The sequence below is a fragment of the Chamaea fasciata genome, unplaced genomic scaffold, assembly GCF_029207755.1.
Source record: "Chamaea fasciata isolate MVZ Bird 193981 ecotype frontalis unplaced genomic scaffold, bChaFas1.0.hap1 SCAF_3, whole genome shotgun sequence".
Taxonomy (NCBI): domain Eukaryota; kingdom Metazoa; phylum Chordata; class Aves; order Passeriformes; family Sylviidae; genus Chamaea; species Chamaea fasciata.
In genome coordinates, this window is record NW_027094088.1 from 54712409 (window position 1) to 54733790 (window position 21382).

At 35.1% G+C, this 21382-nt stretch overlaps 1 protein-coding gene across 1 annotated transcript in view; it reads right to left on the reverse strand.

Moving 5' to 3' along the window:
- Window positions 1-1223: 1223 nt before the first annotated feature.
- The window catches only part of SCAF8 (SR-related CTD associated factor 8), a 52421-nt gene continuing 32262 nt past the window's right edge, over window positions 1224-21382 (reverse strand). The window contains exons 7-20 of the mRNA XM_066179055.1: window positions 20816-20992; window positions 17149-17228; window positions 16629-16746; window positions 13713-13844; window positions 13478-13590; window positions 12809-13002; window positions 10563-10663; window positions 8878-8991; window positions 8097-8253; window positions 6821-6951; window positions 5709-5853; window positions 5112-5192; window positions 4286-4507; window positions 1224-3640 (exon numbers count right to left, since the gene is read on the reverse strand). Coding sequence (XP_066035152.1) covers window positions 1938-3640; window positions 4286-4507; window positions 5112-5192; window positions 5709-5853; window positions 6821-6951; window positions 8097-8253; window positions 8878-8991; window positions 10563-10663; window positions 12809-13002; window positions 13478-13590; window positions 13713-13844; window positions 16629-16746; window positions 17149-17228; window positions 20816-20992 — 3468 coding nt within the window. The 3' untranslated portion in view covers window positions 1224-1937. The remainder of the gene's footprint in view (window positions 3641-4285; window positions 4508-5111; window positions 5193-5708; window positions 5854-6820; window positions 6952-8096; window positions 8254-8877; window positions 8992-10562; window positions 10664-12808; window positions 13003-13477; window positions 13591-13712; window positions 13845-16628; window positions 16747-17148; window positions 17229-20815; window positions 20993-21382) is intronic.

The following is a 21382-nucleotide window of genomic DNA, read 5'->3' on the forward strand; positions in this document are numbered from 1 at the left end:
TTCCAGAGGAAGAGGACTACACACATGAGTAACTTTCTTCTAGGTTCAAAGGCATGCTAATGCTTTACACTCATGTGACGTTTTCATACTTTCATCCCTTTGAGGGAAGCAGAAGGGGAAATAAAACTGGCATGTTAATGCTTCAATGTTAAAGACCAAAAGTCTAATCTGAGCTAAAAACATTTCTTTTACCAAAGGGGCATTCATGTAACAGAATCTACCCTTATTATCATATTATGCAAGAGGAAAATAACTTTCTTAAAACTGAGTGAAAAGATGCTTTCAGACACAGAATTTGAACAAAACTTATTTTGAAAGACGGTGAAATGCACTTAAATGGAAGAAACTGAAAATCTGACATCACCCTACAGCTTTATCTTTCACCGCCAATTGAAAGGATACACAAGCAGCAAAGTAGGTGAAACAGGAGAGAACAGCACTACTAATTTATCTAAGCAGCCAATTCATCTCAACAATTTAAAGAGGTTCAATTTCAATGTTATTCCATCAAAACACAACCCTCCAACTCTTATTTCTGTTAAAAACATGTAGGGTTTTCAGACCAACATCAGCTTTTTACTTTTCATGCAACATTTCTGAACTTTGAGTCATTAAAATCAATTAACCACAAAGTACTCAAACACTAATACTATCTATCCAGAACATCAAATATATTACAAAATAAGAAAATGCAAATATTCACTTAAGTTTTGGCTTCATGCATATCTGCATTTTAAAAAGTAAGCTAGAATCCTACTGCATATTCTTACATATATATGTTCCACCTTCTAGAAATAGTAAGAATATTGTAACAATGATGTTATGAGCAGATAAATACAAGCCTGACAGTACTGCAGTAAAATAAGTTCTATCTTACTACCTAAAGAAGGTGAAAGGCAAATTTTCACAACCTAGTTTCATTTCAATTTTATTGAAGTGCCTACAGCATTCTGTGAGTGCTTGCATATACACAGGCACGCACAGAAAAGGTGGTATCTACAAACAGTTTACACAGATATTTACATACATGTTATTTACATGAACTAATATGACTGCATGATCTTTGATGTAAAAACCATATGCTTCTTGCACATATAACTGTTGCATTGGTTTTACAAAAGTAATATAAACCTTTTGCAACAACTGGCTAAGCACATATCATTGCTGATTCCAAGTTTTTAGAGCTTGCAGGTTTAAAAAAAAATACAATACCTAAAACACTGTTATCAAACAAATATGCTTTATTGGAATCTAAAAACAAAATGCACCCAACATTAAAATGTACTTTTTCATTTTTAAAACCCACTGCAGTACGAGGAACAAATCACAAACACTTACTTTAGAGAAAACAGAGACTATAGTGTAGATTTTACAAAATCACTTTTAATCTCTGTGTTATGCTCCTTAAGTAACATGGGCCATTTTTTTCTGCCGAATTGTAGGAACATAAAATATCACAGCTTTATCTATACTTTAAAATTCTGCAGCAGCCTAAAAACACGGACAAGATACACCAGCACCTGTTTTCAAGTATAACAATTTCGATAGCCAAACTAAGGGTGGTATCTAAAAATTCCATTTTCTTCCATAGGAAGTCTTTGTTTGACAAGCTGTTAATTTATCATTGTGAAATTAAAAGCAACTGGGGGCAAGTTTATGCTTTACCAAAGAAATAAAATAAAAAAAAACAAACAAACAAAAACAAACAAAAAAAAAACCAAACCCAAAGCAAAAAAACGTTTACCTACCATGTTCAAATTAAGAACAGTGTTCTATACAAGTCAGTTGTACAGTTATTTAAGTGAAAGATGAACATGAACATCAGATTAACTTAATTCTGGCAGACAAAAGTGAACTGCTACGGTCCAGTCAGCCATTTATCTATTACAGAGAGATGACAACTTTACAAAAGGTATCTTTTACCTACTGAGTGATGATTATGTCCCCTCAGTTTCTGTGCTTTCTACCACTGGTTCACTCTCTATATCAGCTTCTGTGTCACTCTTCTCTTTGTTTATCTCGACGGAAGATGTCAGTTTTTCATAAAGTTCTGGATCATCCTGCACCTGTGCAGTTGGTGGCTGACTTTCTGTCTCTGTATTTTCACCATTTACCTGGGGCATATTATCAGCTTTGCGTTGAGAAGTGGCCCCATCAAAATATTCAAAAACCCGTGGATGTGGAGGCGGGATCCAGTTGTTAGACATTCTGTCTCTTCCAAACCTGTTTCCATTAATTTCTCTGCAAAAATTAAAATCTCTGTCATCCCTATCCCTCTGTCTTTCCCAGGGTCTTCTGCGGTCATCAAAATCCCTGTGAGAATCTTGTTCAAATCCTCTATTCCAACTGGGACCACTTCTGCTATCAAACCTATAGTTTACATGCCGAAACCTCTCTCTGTCTTCATGGAAGCCTTTAGGGCCACCATAAATAGGGAAGGCATGGTGCTCTCTTTCATCATAATCTCCTCTCTGTCCCCAGTGCTTGTCTGAATTGAAACCAAAATGCTCTCTTCGGCCAAGGTTATCTATACCTGGTCTTCCAAAATTTTCTCTCATGTCTATATGAGGTCTTGCGAAATGTTCTCTTCCATCTACTGGAGGCCTTCCTATACCCTCTCTTGGATCAACTGGTGGTCGTCCAACAGAATCTCTGACATCCACTGGAGATGGCCTGTTAAGGTTATCTCGGTTTTCCACTGGAGGAAAGCGATAATCCCTGTCTCCCTCCTGTTGAATGTTATCACCTCCAAGTGGTAGCCTTTTCTCTGGATTAGAAATATTATCAATATTTTGTCTTCCTGGTGTTCCAAAAGGTCTTTCTGTTTGATTAAAAATATCTCCTGGAGGAAAAGGACCTCGAGGTGGTGGTGGGTGAAGAGACGGATCAAGGATTGCAGGAGGAGGAATAGGACGCTGTGGTGGCATTCCTGGCTGCATTAATGGAAACCTTGGTCCAGGTGAATGGGGCATTAGACCTGGACGGATATCTATAAGAGGCATTCCTGGCATTCTCTGATTACTGATATTTAAATGAGGCATGTTTGGAACTGCAGCTGGATGCTGCATTGCCAGAAGTCCAGAATTACTTGAAATATTTGGTGGTGGCACTCCCATAAGTCCAGAACTAGTTGAAACATTGGGTGGTGGCATTATGAGAAGCCCAGAGTTGTTCGAAACACTTGGTGGCTGTACTCCTGCCAGAACTCCTGAGTTGCTGGACACACTGGGTGGCTGCATTCCAGTCAGAAGGCCAGGGCTGCTTGAGACACCGGGTGGATGAACTCCAGCTAGAAGCCCTGAGCTGCTTGAGACATTTGGTGGTGGCACTCCAGCCATAAGTCCAGAGCTACTTGAGGCATTAGTTGGCTGAATCCCGCCAGCAAGAGAAGAGCTACTGGAGACAGCAGGTAGCTGCATTCCTCCTGCAAGACCAGAATTGCTGGAAACAGTTGGTGGTTGCACTCCTCCTACAAGTCCAGAGCTGCTTGAAACACTGGGTGGCTGTACTCCCCCTGCAAGTCCAGGGCTACTTGACACAGTGGGTGGTGGCCCTTCTCCAGTAAGCCCAGAATTGCTTGAGACACTGGGTGGCTGCACTCCTCCAACAAGTCCAGAGCTACTTGAGACATCACTTTGCACTGAAAAGCAGCAAGAAGAAGAACAGTTAAAAAATACCAGTGTAACACACAGCATTCAACACAAAATGCAGTTTAATCCATGTTCAGGTAATGCATACAGTGACGATACTGCTGACAAGGTCTGTCCTAGTTCCTATAACTAATTTATACATAATTTCAATCATATTGATGATACACAGACATTATGCCACAGATTTGAATATCTCTACAGAGTGAAGACTGTACAGCAGCTTAAAATTGACAAACCCCAAAGTCATCAACCAATTTATGCAATGAAACTATTAAAATATTTGATGAAACTCTATAGATGTTATACTATCCTATCCTCTCCTGCTCCTTTTCATTGCTACTTCTGTAGCCAAACTGCATTTTTTAAGAAGTTTTCTAATGGGTTCCCAGACTCAGCTTCACTTCTTGAGTCTATGAGAAAAACATATTTGAGCATAAGCTGCCAGGAGTCAATCATAAGACGATAACAAAGATGGTTCTCACCACATCCCCAAATTAAATTCAGAATAACACCCTACCCAGCCCAAAACTTCCTATTCTGTAGTTACTAGCTGAATGGACTATAACTTGCAAAAATCCCTCGGAGTGTGATGCTTTCTGTACACAATCATACCACATAATGAAAACATTTCTTACCAGATCTACTGTTTTCACTGGAAGAAATCTGAAGGTCTGAAAGATGTGATCCTTTGTCATCTGATTCTGGTTTGTTGATTGGCAGGGGATTAAAAACACTTCCAGCAGATAATGTTGGAGTAGCCAGATTACTAGTAACTGTGCCAACTGGTAGAACAAGGCCAGAAAAAGGAACATCCTTCACTGTTTCTTGTGCAATTGGTAATGGAGGCTGCACTAAAGCTGTGGAAAAATAACAGAATTGTATCACGGTCATCATATAGTGAAACTTTCAAATTTAGTTTGGTAGAAGTCAGGCTGATAAATCAAAAGAAGTGGAATTAATTACCCTCACTGGTACATTTTTTGACAATAAATTTCTTATCCTCAATCAGCAATGTAACATTTAGAGTTTTTTTCTAGAGATCATGACCTGTGAGCAAACCTAAGCAATGGGTACTTTAACATATCTTTAAATGTTAAATGAATACAGTTAGAATGCTAAACTAAAATAAATTATTATATATTATTCAGTGACTGAGACCAAATAATTCCAGTAACAACTACATGTGTTAGAAAGGTCCAAATATTGAACTATGCATACAAATAACTAACAATTTGCCACAACTTTCTTCAGTAACTCCATGTTAGGTATAATTTTTCAGTCTACATTATAAGCTCTAGAAGTCTTTTTCTCAATGTCTGCTTAAACCAGCTAAACAACAACTTCTGCGTTGCTATTTCCCATTACACAGGGTTAACTTGCTTTTGATTAAATAACAAGGAGCATATAAACAAAGTAAACTTTTCATCACACACAAACAATTGTTAGTACCATCAAACTTACGTGTTGGAACAACTGGTGGGACAACAGGTGGTGGGACAACAGGTGGCGGGACAACAGGTGGAACTGGAGGAGGCATATAACCTATATGGAAAAAAAATGACAAATGATTGCATGAAAAGAAAATAAACTTATGCAGTAAAAGACTGCCTACATTATTTATCCCAAAAAGTTGCACCGCCTTACAACAGCAAAGCAACAAATTAATAGGAAGAAAAAAGTTGTTATTGTTTTCAGAAACAGCCCCATCTTCACTACGGATGATCTGCAGGTGCATCTTTAAGAGATATCTGCCAGCAATATTCAAAGAAGAAAATCAAGAGTTTCAAACTTTTGAAAAGCAAGGAGATTGATTTTAAGTATTTTTAAATTTTAGTTTGTCGCAAAGATAAAAAGCTGTGATTTCTATTCTCAACCAAATACATCAGTAAAAATAATACCAAGTTAGATATAAGTAATTTTAATCTAGTATGAAATTTAGGAGTCAAACGTCAACTCACTCAGACATTAACCAGTAGCTGACAGAAAACTCTGATGTACACAGAGACCCACGAACTGCCTATGCTCATTACACACTGCATTTTGTTTTTACTGACTTACCTGGAGGTGGCTGTGCAGGGTTGAAACTTGCTCTCAAGAAGGGTGGAGGAGGAATTGGGCTATAACCGGGAGGAGGGACAGACATTGTGACAGGAAACGCAGGTGGAACCAAGCTAACAGCAGGCACAGCTGGAGCTACTGGAATCTTTTTTCATGGAAAGAAAAACAAGCAGCTTCAATAATTAACAGTACTCAAGGACAGTAAAAGGGATAAACTGATTTAACTGCAATTCACATCAAGCACTAAATGTACTACAGGCTTTGTTCATATTTCAAGCACTGAAGAATTAGATTGCATTCTGAAATGCTACACTAAGGGCAAACAAGGACAAGGAATCCTGTGTTATCTTTATTCCCAGACAGCCAAAAACACAGTTTATGTCTCTTCAAGAATAAAAATGTACCTATCACAGAGGGGTGAATGCAGAAATGCAGAGAGAAAAAAAGGAAGAAAAATGTAGATAGTGTAGCAATTTGGGGGCACTTGGAAAACAGTGATTCTAATGTCTAGAAAAACTTAAGTATTTTAGAACAGTACTGGAAAATTAGGTTTAGTGTGTGTAACTATAAGGCTAATTCCAATGTAATCCTGAAAATTATTTAATTTCTTGAATTTCTGTTTGCACTATGCATTGTGTTACAGTGCATCATATTTACAATGATGTAATTAGAAGTAGTATAAATGCAATATACACATGTATATTTAAATATATACTGATTACAGTGTACATTAGGAGACAGCTGAGATAAGACTGAAGACAGTTTTTTGCAAAGAGGAAAAAGCTCAAAATTCAATTAAGTAAATGCAAATACATTAACATTCATATAATTTTATGTCAGTTCCACAACTGGAAATGTTTATATAGATTTGGAAAGATAAAACACCAATAATATAAGTACAAAAACTTTTGTATTAAGCAAATACATGAAACTAAAGATTATGCTCAACCATGGCAACTGTTCTATTCTAAAATATTGCAGAGATGAACACTAATGGATGCAGGATTTAAATCAAAAATGAAACTTAAACTCAGCATTAAAGTTTAACTGTGTTGAATAAAAAGTCTGCCCACCAGTTCTGTGGGGCTTTTGCAAACTCAGACAATACCAACCTGCAGCATAGTGACTGGTTGTGTGTAAGCTTCTGTCTGTGTTGTAATAACGGTACTCTTATCAACTGTAGCACTCTGCGTCGTTTGAGTATTTTCTTTAGCAGCTTCTGAGCTTCTGGCTGTTTCCCACTCTTTAAAAATGATGTATTTTATTATAAAGAGATAATTAATGTATTATTTTTGTTTAGATATTAAAAAGTCATCTTCCTTCTTAAACAAAAAATTCAAATCTAGTATCTAGAGAGATTCATTACAAATAGCCCTTGAACTTAGGATGAAAAGAAAGAGTGCAATTTTTTATTATTGTGTATTTTAAGGAATATAAAATATCTTCATTTATTTGCAATGCTGTTTAATTTTGCCTGTATACAAACTTTTTTTTCAAAACTTGCCAAGTTTATTCACCAATCATTCTGTTAACAATTTGCAATATAGAATATGCTCTGTTTTCTAAAAACTCCTGTAGCCAATATATGTATGGTACCACTTGGCAACAGTACAATGAGAAAGAATCCTGATATTAAACAAACCTCACCACAACCTCCATTTCTTCCATTTTCTTAAAAAAATTTGTACTTTATGTGTAACATAGTGAATGTATTTTAATAGCCTTACATGTTTTAAGTTTTGTTATTTATACTCAATTTTCACTCAAAGCAAGATTGTATTTTGACCTGAAGAATCCCTGTCACTATTGCAAAAGTCTTCATCTACTGTTTATTTTGGCATATGCCTCTTTCAAGAAAATACAGTACAAGTATATTTTCACAAACCTAACAAACTGTTCAACTGGGTTTCAGAAAAAAGGACTAACACTACATGTTTCCCTGTCTCTCTGACTTTATGGAAAAAATACCATAAGGTTCTGCTAAGCTGTGCCTATCTGGACAAGTTCTAATTTCAATTTAAGACTTACACCTGAATATAAGACTTTCGTAACCACAAGCAGATAACAAATTTCTACACAAATCAGTACTTCACATACCCGTGCACAAAAAGTTCATAACTCTTAAAATACGCTAACCTTTATTAACTGGTGTAAATTAATTACCCTCTGTCACCAGTTCTTCATTGTCATGACAATCAACTAGTTATTAATCTAAAAATACCATCTAGATTTCATTATAACAGTGCCATTTGTATCGCAAACAAAGAGCTAGGAAAATCTACATAAATGAAAAAAGAATATGTATTTCCTAAACAATAAATTTTCTGAGAATTTGCAATTACCAAAATAAACACATTGTCTAACTATCAGAATTGTTAATGCCTGTACCTGTATTTACTGTTTCCTGGTCAATCATGCCACCTTCAGCAAAGCCTTCCAAATCATCCAATTTCACTTTCTCCCATGGAATATAGGAAACTCCCAGATCCACATCCCAGAATTGCTTGTATTCTGTTTTCACACCTTTATTCAAGGCCCAAGCAATCTGAAAATAAAACCCAATCAGACAATCTTGTTAAATCATATAACCTGGGAACAGAATATTTCAGATTATTTCCTTCACATTCTGTCACTGCACATCAATCCTCAATGTCTATTAATTAAAAGTTTTAACAATGTTTGGATTACAAATGAACTTGCAAGAAGTTTACTTGGCCTCTATAATACGTACACGTATGAATAACTACATCAGAAAGCTTAAATTTGTTCTACATTAATGATAACATATATATGTTATATACATATATACAGTATTTCAAGGACTTACCTTACTTTCTTCAAGCAGGTAGAAGAAACCTCCATAACATTCAATAAAATACTTCACTCTAAGTCTACTATAAAATTTAATATTAAGTGACCCAAATGGTCAGGTACAGGACTTAGGCTGTAGGTACATGAACTGCTGTCCAAGTGTTTCCCAGATATCAAGTTATAATGTTATTTTTCTATCTTTCATAGTGCCTGTTAAAAGCTGCATTTTACACAGAGAGAAAGCAGTTTACACGTCACTGTTTCGTTCTTCTTCTCCACATTGTACATTTGAAATCATCATAGTAGAATTGTACTCTGCTTGAAACAGACAGCATCCTTAAGATCAAAATCACCTTACCTTAATAATTTTAGATCCAATTTTATATGACCCAGAACTAAGTTTCTGAAGAGCACGATATGCATCTTGTCTATGTACCATACAGACATAAGCACATCCTCTTGGGGGAATCATCTGTGGAAAAACAGCAGTGGTCTTAAAAAGTAGGAAAATCAGAACTTCAGATTATGTAAGAACACTAACTGAACACCAATACTATAGAAGGAAAGGCTTACAATGTAAACAATTGTTACCTTAACCAGCCATATTAACAAGTTTGGACATTGAGAAAACTTAAGAGTGATACTGGCAGGCTACCTCAGTTACAACATTTTCAAGAAGCAGCAGCAAGCTGAAGAATGAGTGTTATAAATGACATGAAAGATTTGAACAAGGAGCAGACAAAAACTGGGAGCTACATTATGACAACTTCAGAAAAGCAGAGGTAGCTACCTCTTCTTAAGCTCCAAATTCTCTGTGAGAGCAATAACCTCTCAGAGAAGAGCAAAATAGCGTTTAAAAGTAGACTGCATTTTTGAAGGGTAGACTCCTCATTCCTGAATGATTTTTTCCTAATGTTTTATTGTATTGATGTATTATAACATGCTTTATTTATTGTATGACATAGCATGTAATCTTTTCAAGCTTACATATTATGTATGATAATTGCTTACATCCATTTTGGTCAAAAATCTTGGTGTGCTTTTACACTGTTTAAATGCACACAGTAACATAACAAACATGAAAGATGACAGACTGTAAAAGTATTTTATAAGAACCGCATTAAGATAAAAATTGTTATTCTAAGTACTTAAGCTTTGTGGAATGCAGAGGATGAACTATCTACAATATGGCTTGCCTTTGAAATGTAACAGACACTGGAACATGTGTGGTTGTTACATTATTTTCCTTAATTGATAGGCCCTGAAAATCAAAATGAGGCTTAAATGTCTGGCTATGGGGTTGGTTTTTTTGCTTGTGAAACTTTTTAGAAGACTCTGTAAAGTCACAAAAAGTATTCCTTATTAATTACATATTTACATACATACATTTGAATATATTATCATGACAGGAAAACAGTAGAAGTATTATCTGAAATGAATGAAATTGCAGAAGAAGCATTTTAAAACTGCTGAAGCAAGAGGAAAACCCAGATTTCTCTCATGTAGATAGATATGCTGTTTTAGGAGAAAAATACTTTCTTTTGGAAGCTGAATTAACAGCAACAGCATCTCTTTTTAACTGTCACATTTTGGAATAACCATTTGTTTACATTACAATTTCTTTTCTTCTATATCATTTACTGAGAAGGATTCTACTTAAGGAATCTGCTGTTTGGAAAGTAACCAAGAACAATGTGGATACACATCAGTAGGTGTCCTTAGGCAAAAAAAAAAAGGATACCAGCTCCATGACACATCACTAAACCAGAATAACCATAACTTTTTAGTTAAACCCTGGTTTCAAGACTGCATGAAGTGCTAGAGCTTAGGAAGAACTTTTTTACCTTGAAGTGTACTGTCTTTAGCGCTTCAACAGAGAGTAGATCAAAACCAGGGGGGCAAATACCATGGCCACAATTTTTAACTGTCATAGCAGAGTCTCCTAAATACAAGTTTGAGCAGCTATAAGGAATTCAGAGGCATAAGCATGTCTAAAATTCTGGTCTAAAATTCCTGAAAAGGCATAGCAACAGGCTTACTTACATTAATTGACTCTATTTGTCCAAATTCTTCAAACAAGTTTGTTAAATCTTGCTGTGTAGCCTTCTTGTCTACTTGACCTACCCAAAGAGTAGTACTGCAAACTGTCAAGAGACACATTCATATCAATCAAAATACTGAATGTTAGCTTTTGAACTACTCTATAGCATGAATGTAAAAGGTTTTATAACTACCCAGGAATCACTGATAAAAACCAAAGAAGCGTAAATCTATTACTTATTATATAGAGATTAAGTACATTAACAAAAATGATAAAGGGTTAAACAACATGAAACATATTCACCACAAGTGTTTATTCTTCTTGTTTCATTTTCTTTTAAACAAGATAGTTGTTTCCACAGAAATAAAACTGCAAAATTCTGTAGATTTTCAGCTAAGGTAAACTGAATTATAAATTACTTGTGGAAGAAAACCAAAACATTTCTCTTCTACTTTCCATTAAAAAACCCATGCTTTTTGTATTCAAGTCAATTTTAACAAAGTAGGACTAAGTTTGAACTTGCTAAAAGTGTATTACAGATGGAACTTAATACTGCAGTATTATGCACTGCATCTTCACCTGAAAATAGCAACAATACTATTAATTTACCATGGACAACAACCTGGAAAAGATAAACTTATCTGAAGCCAATCAGGCTGAAGACATCTGATTCTTATCAACTCCACTACAAGCCCAGATCCCTGCCTTCCAAATGTCCACCCATCCTCCTTGCCAAAAAACATAAACACTCACTGACATGAGCTAAGACTTCTTTCTCCCATATGCACATGGCTCAAATTCCTGTCTCCCTAATATATACATGCAGCTTGGATTTCTTGGTCTGCCCTATCCTTAACCAAGGAAACATTATTTCTTCATCATTATCTTGATACAGCACATCCCCTTTCTGTACCAATCCTGGTGCACCACAGTGGAAACCAGAGCTGTGCATTCTGTCAACTGACATTTCAATTGACATCAGTACTCTGCAGTGCTGAGAATGACCAGTCGTAAGATTTCTCTTGGACAAAACTTGTCCCTTACATGCTTGTAGATATCCCTTTCATATCTCATGGTGTTAAGCTCTACAAAACAATTCTTCAGATCTCAGCAAGTAGTAACAGTGGCTGTCACTGAACAAATTTCATGAAGTAGAACACTTGTCAGGTGAATTATTTATTTAATCGCTCATCTCCCCCCAAAGTTTCCACTTCTTCACTTAGCCTACTAAATATCTCCTTTAAACTTCACAGGACCTCAAATGCTGCTGCTGTTCATTAGGTTACTTAACATCTCAGCTCCCAACCATTCTGGTTATAGCTCCCCGCCTTGTGGAATGCTGGGAGAAATCTACACCATAAAACCAGTTTGTCACTTTTCATGTGAAAAACCAGAGAACAAGGGGAAAACAGCACATCTAAACTGTAGTACAGTCCCCAGTTTAAAGTCACCTTGGAATGGTATAAAATATTAATGTGAAGAGAACAAAACACTCTTTCCTTTGCAAAAATGAGTTGTGAGCTGCTTGTCAGATAAACAATACAGTTCTAAGACACAAGATAAATGCAAAACTGTATCAGAAACAGTTTATACCCTATCTAAACAAAATTAAATTCTCAAAATACATTCCTTTGATTTAAGCAACCGTGTGGAGGAAGTTATTTTTCTTCTTTACTACCTTCCTTTTTTTCAGTAGGGAAATTCTCCATAGAAATGAAAGCAGTACACAGCAGCACTCTACAGAGGCTGAAATCCACTTGATTTTTGAGTACTTTCTTAGGGTACCACCATTATGGCGTGTCTTACACTAGCAAATTCCACCTGTTTTGGCATTACATTCCTCTGAAAATCTATTTAAACACCAATGTAAATGTTTTTAGAACCCAGGCCTCTAAGATATCCATCAAAGTGTTCCAAGTGTGCACCACACACTTCAACATTTTAAAAATTTTCAGACCAACTGCTGGACACATCCAAATGCCAAGTTAAAGACAGCATTAGAGAGAAAGAAGACTGTAACTTAGATACAGCCTTTGCTGCTCTCTGTTTAGAAGCAAAATCCATGGTGCAAGTGAGAGTAAAAACATCAGTAGAACAGTATGATACTTGTTCTTGTCTAAGATGACATGATGTACTCTAAGTTGCAAGAAACATCAGAAATTAACTTATAAATACATAAGTAACAAGATAAATCTTGTTCTGTCAATGAAAACAAAACCTTTTTTCCATTTAAGCAGGTGCCACTTACCACTTAGTGTTTTTGACCGTATAGGAGGCAATCCCTTTTTCTGTCGCTCTTTTTCCCTTTCCCGAGCCCTTCTTTCACTGGAGTATGACCGAGATGACTTTCTCTTCCTTTCTCTTGATCTTGAGCGTGAACGTTTTCTGTGTTTCCGCTTACGAGAACCAGATCGTGATCTAGACCTTCGTTTTCTTGGTGACCTAAAAAATACTTAATTTTAGTATGCTGAGTTAAAATACACTTAGTTATCTTTCAACTACAAACTTAAGGCACTACACAGATATTTCCATTGTATTCACTAAAACTGCTTTGCGAAATAAACTTAATGCCTTTGGGTGAGGAACAGAATATACACCTTAAAAACAAACACATTCAAAATATTCTACATCTACAGTATCTAATTCTCTGGCACAGAAAGCCTGTCCAGCTGGCTAGCGTTAGTTATTTCTGTAACCTGAACAGGTCTTAAAAAATTCCAGTTAAACCACAGATATGGCAAATGAACTGTCATACCAGAAGTCTGCACCTAACACACAAATGTTTAATGAACGTGTCTTTTCATTGCCAAAAACTGCTTATGACAATTTTGGAAAATACAGAATTAAGACTGACAATCACAAATTGCAACTTTTTTTCAGAAAAGCTTCATTTACTTATTAAAGTTAATTAGAAAACCTTGAACGAGATCTTGAACGAGTCCTTGATCTTGAACGAACAGCTGATTTCTTTTCCTCTTGTTCAAAAATTTCTTCTTCAGCAATATCCTGACCTTCATCTATATCCATGTCCTGCTGTCAGACATAAAAGATGTCCAATAACACTTAAATATAATCACAATATATATGACTTGGAATCATGTCAGTATGTGCTTTCTTTTCAATTTCTGTAATAAAAATTTAAATAGTTTTACCTGCTGTTGAATATCCATTGAATCATCGACATTTGCTTCCACTTCCAAAAATTGCTGTTGACTACTCCCTTGTGATGGTGACGCAGAGTGCTCTGAACCAAAATTTCCTTCTTGGTTCTCCTCAGGGCTCGCCTAAATAACAATTAATAATATACCAAAAAACCCCTTGCAATTACAAATGTAATACTGTATGAAAATAAAATTCCCACTTCCCAATAATATGAAAGTTGAACTGGATGTCAATCCATTCCATTCTTTTTTTATAGCATCATCCTTAAAAACAAAACCCCGAAATAATTAATATTCCTGATTACAAAAGATTAGTATCTATTTGCTAAATCAAAAAACTACAGAACACACAAAGTGCACAAATCACTGCTTAATTTGACTGCTTCAGAACAGAAATTCACAGGACAAACAAGCCATATGTACAGTGACCCTGAAAGACACTCACTTGTCCCCCATGCATACACATTAATAAATGTTATTTTGATACTAATATAATAAAAGTACTTGCAATACCAACTGAACTAATTAAAAATTCTACATTAGTCTGAACTTTTTTACAGTGCATGATTTCAGACGAGCAATTACTGAAAGATAAGGGAGGAAGCTATGTAATTTTTGTCAAAATGGTAATTTCAAGAGATCTAACAAAATAAACAGTTCTCAAAAAACAGCAAAATTAATGAATGTGGAATACTCAAGGTGTAGATGATTTGCTAGAGAAAAAGCTATAACAACCTGGGTATTGCCTGAAAGTACAGATTTGGAAAAAATAACTCTAAAATACAAGATAAATTCAAGGACTAGAATAAATGAAATTAAAATACTCAGAATTTACATGAGATCAATTTTGAAAAGCCATTTAAAATCTATAATCCATAACCGCAGGTAAAGATTTCAGTGATCCTCACTATATTTTAACTTTTAATTTAAGAAGTCCTACATGTTCTATCTGCCCAGAGAATGACAGGCAGTTAGCAGAATGACTAGTAGTAACAATTTTATCTTTATATTTTTTAAACATCTTAAAATAAGTTTGTAAAAAAAATTCTACTACAATTCAGTTAATTGATTTGCCTTCTGACAATGTTTTGTCTCATTTTCCTTATATTTAATTATTCTTCAACCATCTGTTTCTTGATATCAATGCCTACAATTCTTGTTGCTCTTTCTGTTTTTATCTTCTGTCCTCTCCTCCTTTCCCTCTGCTCCTCATCAGATGCCTAATAATTTTGTTTTGTGCTGTATCTTTCCTACTCTCTTTGATCTTTGTAACTTACACATGGAATTAAAGAAAACATTACCCATAACATACTTCAGTCACTACAAAGTAGTTCCAGCAGCAGTTTGCATCTTTTAGCTGTTATCAAAGTGAAAATAAGACTTTCTCTCCATAGCGACTAGACAAGACTGAATCTCAGGGGAAAATTCATCAGGTCTTGTAATAGAAAATTAAATAGTAAGGGGAGAATCAAGTAAATGTTCTACCCATAAATTTACTGTAAACTTTGATTTTGCTTATTTTACAATAGGCTAGGCATTCAATATTTTTATTTTCAAATAAAACAGTTCCTTTTTAATATGAAACATCAGAAGCTCCCCAAACAGATCATTCCTCAATGCTTTATTCCTTTTTAGTGTTTAAAGACAGAAATAGCTAGATATCCACCAAGACCCAAAACTATTTAGTCTGTAGCTATGTTGTATATCCTTTTTCATTTACTACACTTAAATGAGAAATGAAAATAAAACTGTATAATTAAGCAATAAAGAAACAGTATCTAGCAAAAATTAAATTATTAAAGTCACAAATTCAAAGCTTAAATGGCATTCTTGATTGAAAGCTGAGCTCCAGATTGAAGGCTCAGGCAGTGGAATAGATTGTTCAGGGAGGTGATGGGGTCACCATCCCTGGTGGAGTTTAAGAGGTATCTGGATCTGGGCTGGTGATGCAGTTTAGTGGTTCAGGCGTTACAGTGGCACTGCTGGTTGACAGCTGGACTTGATGATCCTAAGGTCTCTTCCAACCCCGACTATTCAATGATTCTATGACTTCACCATTGCACAGCTTGAACTAAAATCTCCAACAGATGTTTGTTAAATGTGTGATCCCTTGTTTTTCTTGCAATCTGAGATTTCCATTTTCCTGTGAAACCAGATCCAAATACTCCACAGTAAGTCCACTTTATACCTGGCCAGGATCAAGACAAAATACTTTTGCTTGTTTTGTTGTTGTTGTTGTTTTTTTGTTTTTATTTTTTTTATGGGATCAGGAGGGGAAAAGAACAGTTAAGTCCTGAGGACTAATCTCAGTAGAAATAAGCCAAGTTATTTCAGCAAAGACAGGACACAATTCAAACAGTAAAGAAGGAACCTTGGGTTACCTCAAGCACCAGTTCTTAGTGAATAATTTCTCAGGAAATATGTGACTCTATTCTTTAGCTCAGATTCTTCAACAGAATTATTTCATCAATAATTAGTCAAGACATAAAACCTGGGGAGATTAAAGTTACCCACAGTCCCTATTCTGTCCTCCCTTCAGAGACAGGAGTGTAATCACTTCATTGCTCACCTTATTCCTTCTGCAAGCATGGGAAAGCATTTTCTTTCCCATAGAAAGAACTGAACAGCCGAAGTACAGTCATGTCTAACTTACCCAACGAATAGTCTTTCCTAGGAGAAGCAAAATGTACTCTCCACACATTTAGTTGTGGGTTTTTTCCTGCTTTAAGCACTTTTTCCCACTTAATCCACTTATTGTGCAAGCTTCTGTTACATGGTCAGCTAGTGACAAAGACTTTAATGATAAGAAAACTGTCAGCAACAACACAGTGTTTTTATCCTGGAATATATGCTTTTTTAAATCAGAGAATATAAATTACTACAACAGCCACAAGATGGAGTTCTTACCTTTTGAGGCTGCTGCTGCTCCAGAAGCTGTTGTCTGAGATGTTCTAAATTTTGTTGCTGTAGCTGTTCAGCTAGTTGGTGAAAAAGTGAGTTGTTCACAGATTCTGGTACTAATGGCCTAAAATGAAATAACCTAAATTAAAAAAAAAAAAAGCCTACACTTTTTTCTTCGTTTAAACAGTTAGCAAATAGGTCTTCACAACTGGGTTTCTGTTTAACTAAAATGTAAAATAATGATGACAATGGAGCTGGTTCCACCTTCTAATATCATCACAATCTCATCAACTGTATAAATATAACTATAAAAAGCAAAGAACATGCTAGCTTTACCCTAAAGTCAAAAAATATTGTGGCACACAGACTTACAGTAAAACGTGTATGTTAATTTAGAAAACGGTCTTTTTCTACTGTTTTAGTGTACTTACGCTCTGAAATAAGTATTTGCCTTACTTAATCCTAATTTTCAACTAGCATCAGGCAAATTTTAGAATTTTCCATAAGAAACATAGCTTGGTCTTACAATTGAGAAGAGGAAGTTTCCTTTTTAGGCTCTTCATTTTGTTCAGACTCTTCCCCAAAGTCAAACCTGTCCATCAGCTTCTAGAAGAAAACAAAATAAGCATTACTGGAGACTCCTTATATGTCCCTTTATGTATATTTCCTTTACAATAGGAAAATGCTCTTATTTCTCAACTTAGAAAAACAATTTTAAAAAGTTTGGCAAATAACCTGAATAGAAAATTAAATGTCATACTGCTATTGCTACCAAACCAATTTGAGTGCACCAAATCTTGGCCCAGCTTTCCTGAGCTCTGCTGCAACAAGTACATGTTCTTTCCACAGTAACTAAGAGCTACTTTGGAGTAAAGCTTAAAGAAAGATTAATTTTGTGTAATGGTACCTTTAATTAGAAGAAATTACTACGAAGAGGCCAACTATTCAATCCTTTGGTAATCATCAAACTGCTCTGCTCATATCAAGAGAAGACCTACAGCTTGATTACATCACAAAGAATTACTGTATTTTCACACACACGTGTCATTTAGACAACCTGAACTCCTTCAAATATACTGCTCCTTGAAAACAACTTCTCACATAGTCTGCAAAAAAAAATCAAAGCAAGCAGTTATCATGTAAGAGGAATAATCCTTCTAATGGATAAAAAGAAAGGTATCTGACAAGGACACAAACTTGGATAAACTTCCTGTGTTATCAGTGAAGATGTCTACACTGGAGTTCTGCTTAAGTAAAAAAGTTTGTCTGTTAACTTTAAAAAGCACAGAAGTATTTTACTAGCACTTTGCTTTCTTCAAGAGAAAAACTAAGGAACAAGCAAAAGAAATAAAACAGATGTTATTTGTCAGTGAGATTGCCTTTTTTTCACTATTTAATGATAGAGACATGCTATTAAAGCCATGCCCATGTATCTTTACACACCTTGGAAGTTTTCTGAAAAGCAGAGCTAATGCTATACCACCAACCATCATAACTTCTTTCCAAACCTTAATCTCAGGAGAAAAAACCAAGAGGATGAGAATATACAGCAGTCATTTTGAAATACTAAGGCAAAAACATCTTCAGCAACTTTGAAGCCAAGATGATTCAGTAACCCATCTTCTTTCTCAGGATAATCTATTTACTCTTAATTACTGGAGTCCAGTAAGAAGAACAAAGCATAAGCTAACTAGAAGATGGATCAATCACTGATCAATCAAGAATACTTAGAACCACTTTTCCCAATATAATATTTATGAAAGCAGGACTGAGTATGTCTCTGAGAAAACACAGTAGAAACACAGACCATCAAGCTTATGTGAGATGGGATGTCAAAATCCAGAACAACTTTCACCATATATATCTAATCCATTTACAGCAAGGTGACTGCCTTTTTTGTTTGTACTGTTAGAATATTTTCCAGTGAGGCACTTACAAAATGCTGCTGCTCTGAAAATAATTGTGTATTTTAGAAAAACAACCTCAAACTTAAAATACTAATAGCCATCATGTATCTTCCATCATGACAAAGCAGGAAGGAAAATAATAGAATATGTACTATTTATAGGGCTGAGAAAAAAAAATAAATAGAAACTAGTAACCAGTTCATGACAAACAAAACAAACATTTAGATAAACCAAGGCCAGAGAAAACAAGAGAACTCCCAGCCAAGACAGGTAAACGTGCAGCATGATTTTTGTTTACATTTGGTTTAAGTAACATCGGACATATTGAAATGAAAAATCTGAACTGAAAGAGCTTGACTTTTACATAGTTCGTAGAATACTCTCTAAAATAGAGTAATAGAAATTAAACCAAATTAAATACTAGGATACCAAGTCTAATGTTACACACACACACGCGCGCGCGAATAAAAAGCACAGAACCTTCCCTTTACGCTACATATGTTACTTTAATTTAATTACCTAAGAAGAAAATAAGTTCAGAAAAAGCAACAGAAAGGATTAAAGACATGAAAAAAGCTGTTTATTAGAAAGGAAACATTTTTTTTTTCCATAAGAATCAGGATATTCTCTTTGGAAATTAAAAGGTGTAGGGTAAATGCATAGGAAATGTTGATCAATTTTTTTATTGTAACACAAGTATTTGGTTCTGTAGCAAGATCAGAAAACACAACCATTTGATGTTGCCAAAAATTTTTTTCACATAATGCAGATTAATTTGCACAATTAAGTAACACAAGATACTACAGACTGAAGAGGTTGAAAACAAAGGATTGGAAGAACTGCCAAAATAGGATTTTTAAAAAATATATGGATATTTATGCATTCATCAAAATTATTTTCCTGCACTATTTGTATTTGTTATCCAATTCACAAACATGATGTCATGGAATGAAAACTATGCTTCACAGTTTCCTTTGGATCACAATACTAATAAATGTTTTTTAACATAAAAGCTGCCCTTTCTTTTATGTCTGTATACAAACATCTCACCAGAATGTGAATTCCTTCGATTTATTTCATTTAAGCTGTCCAAAATTCAAGACAGCCACATCTATGAATATACCAATCCATGGAAAAGCTGGAATTAAAGTCTGCAGAATAATGCCATACTATAAAATATTTTCTGTATGTAAATATTACAGCAGTCCCTATTAACTGATGCATTCATTCCCTGGGATTACACCCTTCTCAACTTGATGGTTACAGTTGTGGTATAGCAGGAGCACAGACCATTCTTTTCTTATTTTTACAGCTGCATTACTTTCAATAAAAAGAGATTATCTGAGTGAAAAATAAAAAGGGGTTTTTAGTTTCTGCAACTTCCTTATTCTTACTATTTATTCACTCCAGGACAATCCTACAGCGATTATGTACACACAAACTGTTTCTTCCAAAGATAACAGAACAATGTTTATTTATTTCTTCAGTTAGTTGGTTATAATTCTTTGAGCAGGAGTTCTTCCTTTTCTTTATTATAGGTATTATACCAATATGACTGCAATTGGTTGTTGCTACCTGGCATGCAATTATCTTAGTACTCTAAAATTCCTGCATTCTGGTTTTGTTTGTAGTTTGGTTTGGGGGTTCTTGGCTTGGTTTTTTTTTGTTGTTTTTTTCTTTTTCTTTTTTTTTTTTTTCCTTTCTTTCTGTGAAGGGGTAGTTTGTGTTTGGTTTTTTGGTTGGTTGGTTGGTTGGTTTGGGGTTTTTTTTGCCACAGAAGTTTCCCTACAGGTCTATTTATTCACTTACATAATTTTGTGGCTAGGATTAAAGTTTTCTTGGCACATACTTAATGCAAGAAAATTACAAATACAACTCTTTACTCTTCTGAGAAAACAGTATATATTAATTCCTGCATATTTTCCATTTATTACCTCGTAAGAAACAATTCTCATTGCTGTATTACAAAGGCTGGGGAAAAATACGTAACAATGGATTAACTTTGCTAAATCATAAATCAAATCCATGACCATATTCAGTAACTTTTGTGAGTCCCTTCCAACTCTAGCTATACTACAATATGCTATTTAGCCCTAAACTCATATAAAACTAATATTTTTGTTTACAGTACTGTCTAGACAATTTTTTGTATTTTCAAGCTGTAGCACTTCATAGTATTTAATGTATTTTTAAAATGTCCAAAGTCAAACAATAAAATTCAAAAGAACTTCTCACATATATTTAAAAAAAATATACTTTTCCCAATTTCTATTATTCTACTTCTACCTTATTAAAAGAGACACTCTGTTCCAGTGGATTAAGTGTGTTAGCAGCAGCAGCTGCAGCTGTGAGTTGTGCTGTGAGGGCCTGTAACTGGACGACAAGACCGGCATCCAGGGCTTGAAGTAGTGAAGGCTGAGGTTTCTGCTGCTGTATCTGCAGTGTCTGTATCAACTGCTGAAGCTAAAAGAGAAAAGATAACAAATATACTGAACAAAGGGGTTTTTTTAAAGCAAAAAAAAAACCCAAAGTACAAAATAGACTTTTCCCCTTCCACTCAGTAAAAAAAACTCCCAGGAATGAAGTCTCATCTAAGCTATGGCTATTATTTTGTCTTAATTTGTTTTCATTTACAGCAAATTTTGTTCCCACTTACTGGCTAATTTGTTTTCTGGGGCTGATAAGATAGGCAGATGCTTCTTCTTCCTAACTTGCTCTGACAGGTTGCATGATGATGCCAGTCACCACTCAGGATTTCCTGCTTTCTAGGGTTCCCCCTCTTCTGTTTCTCCAGTTTGATTCCTTTTGACCTGAAAAAAATCTGTTAGCCTACTCCAGCTTCCTAAGGGCCCA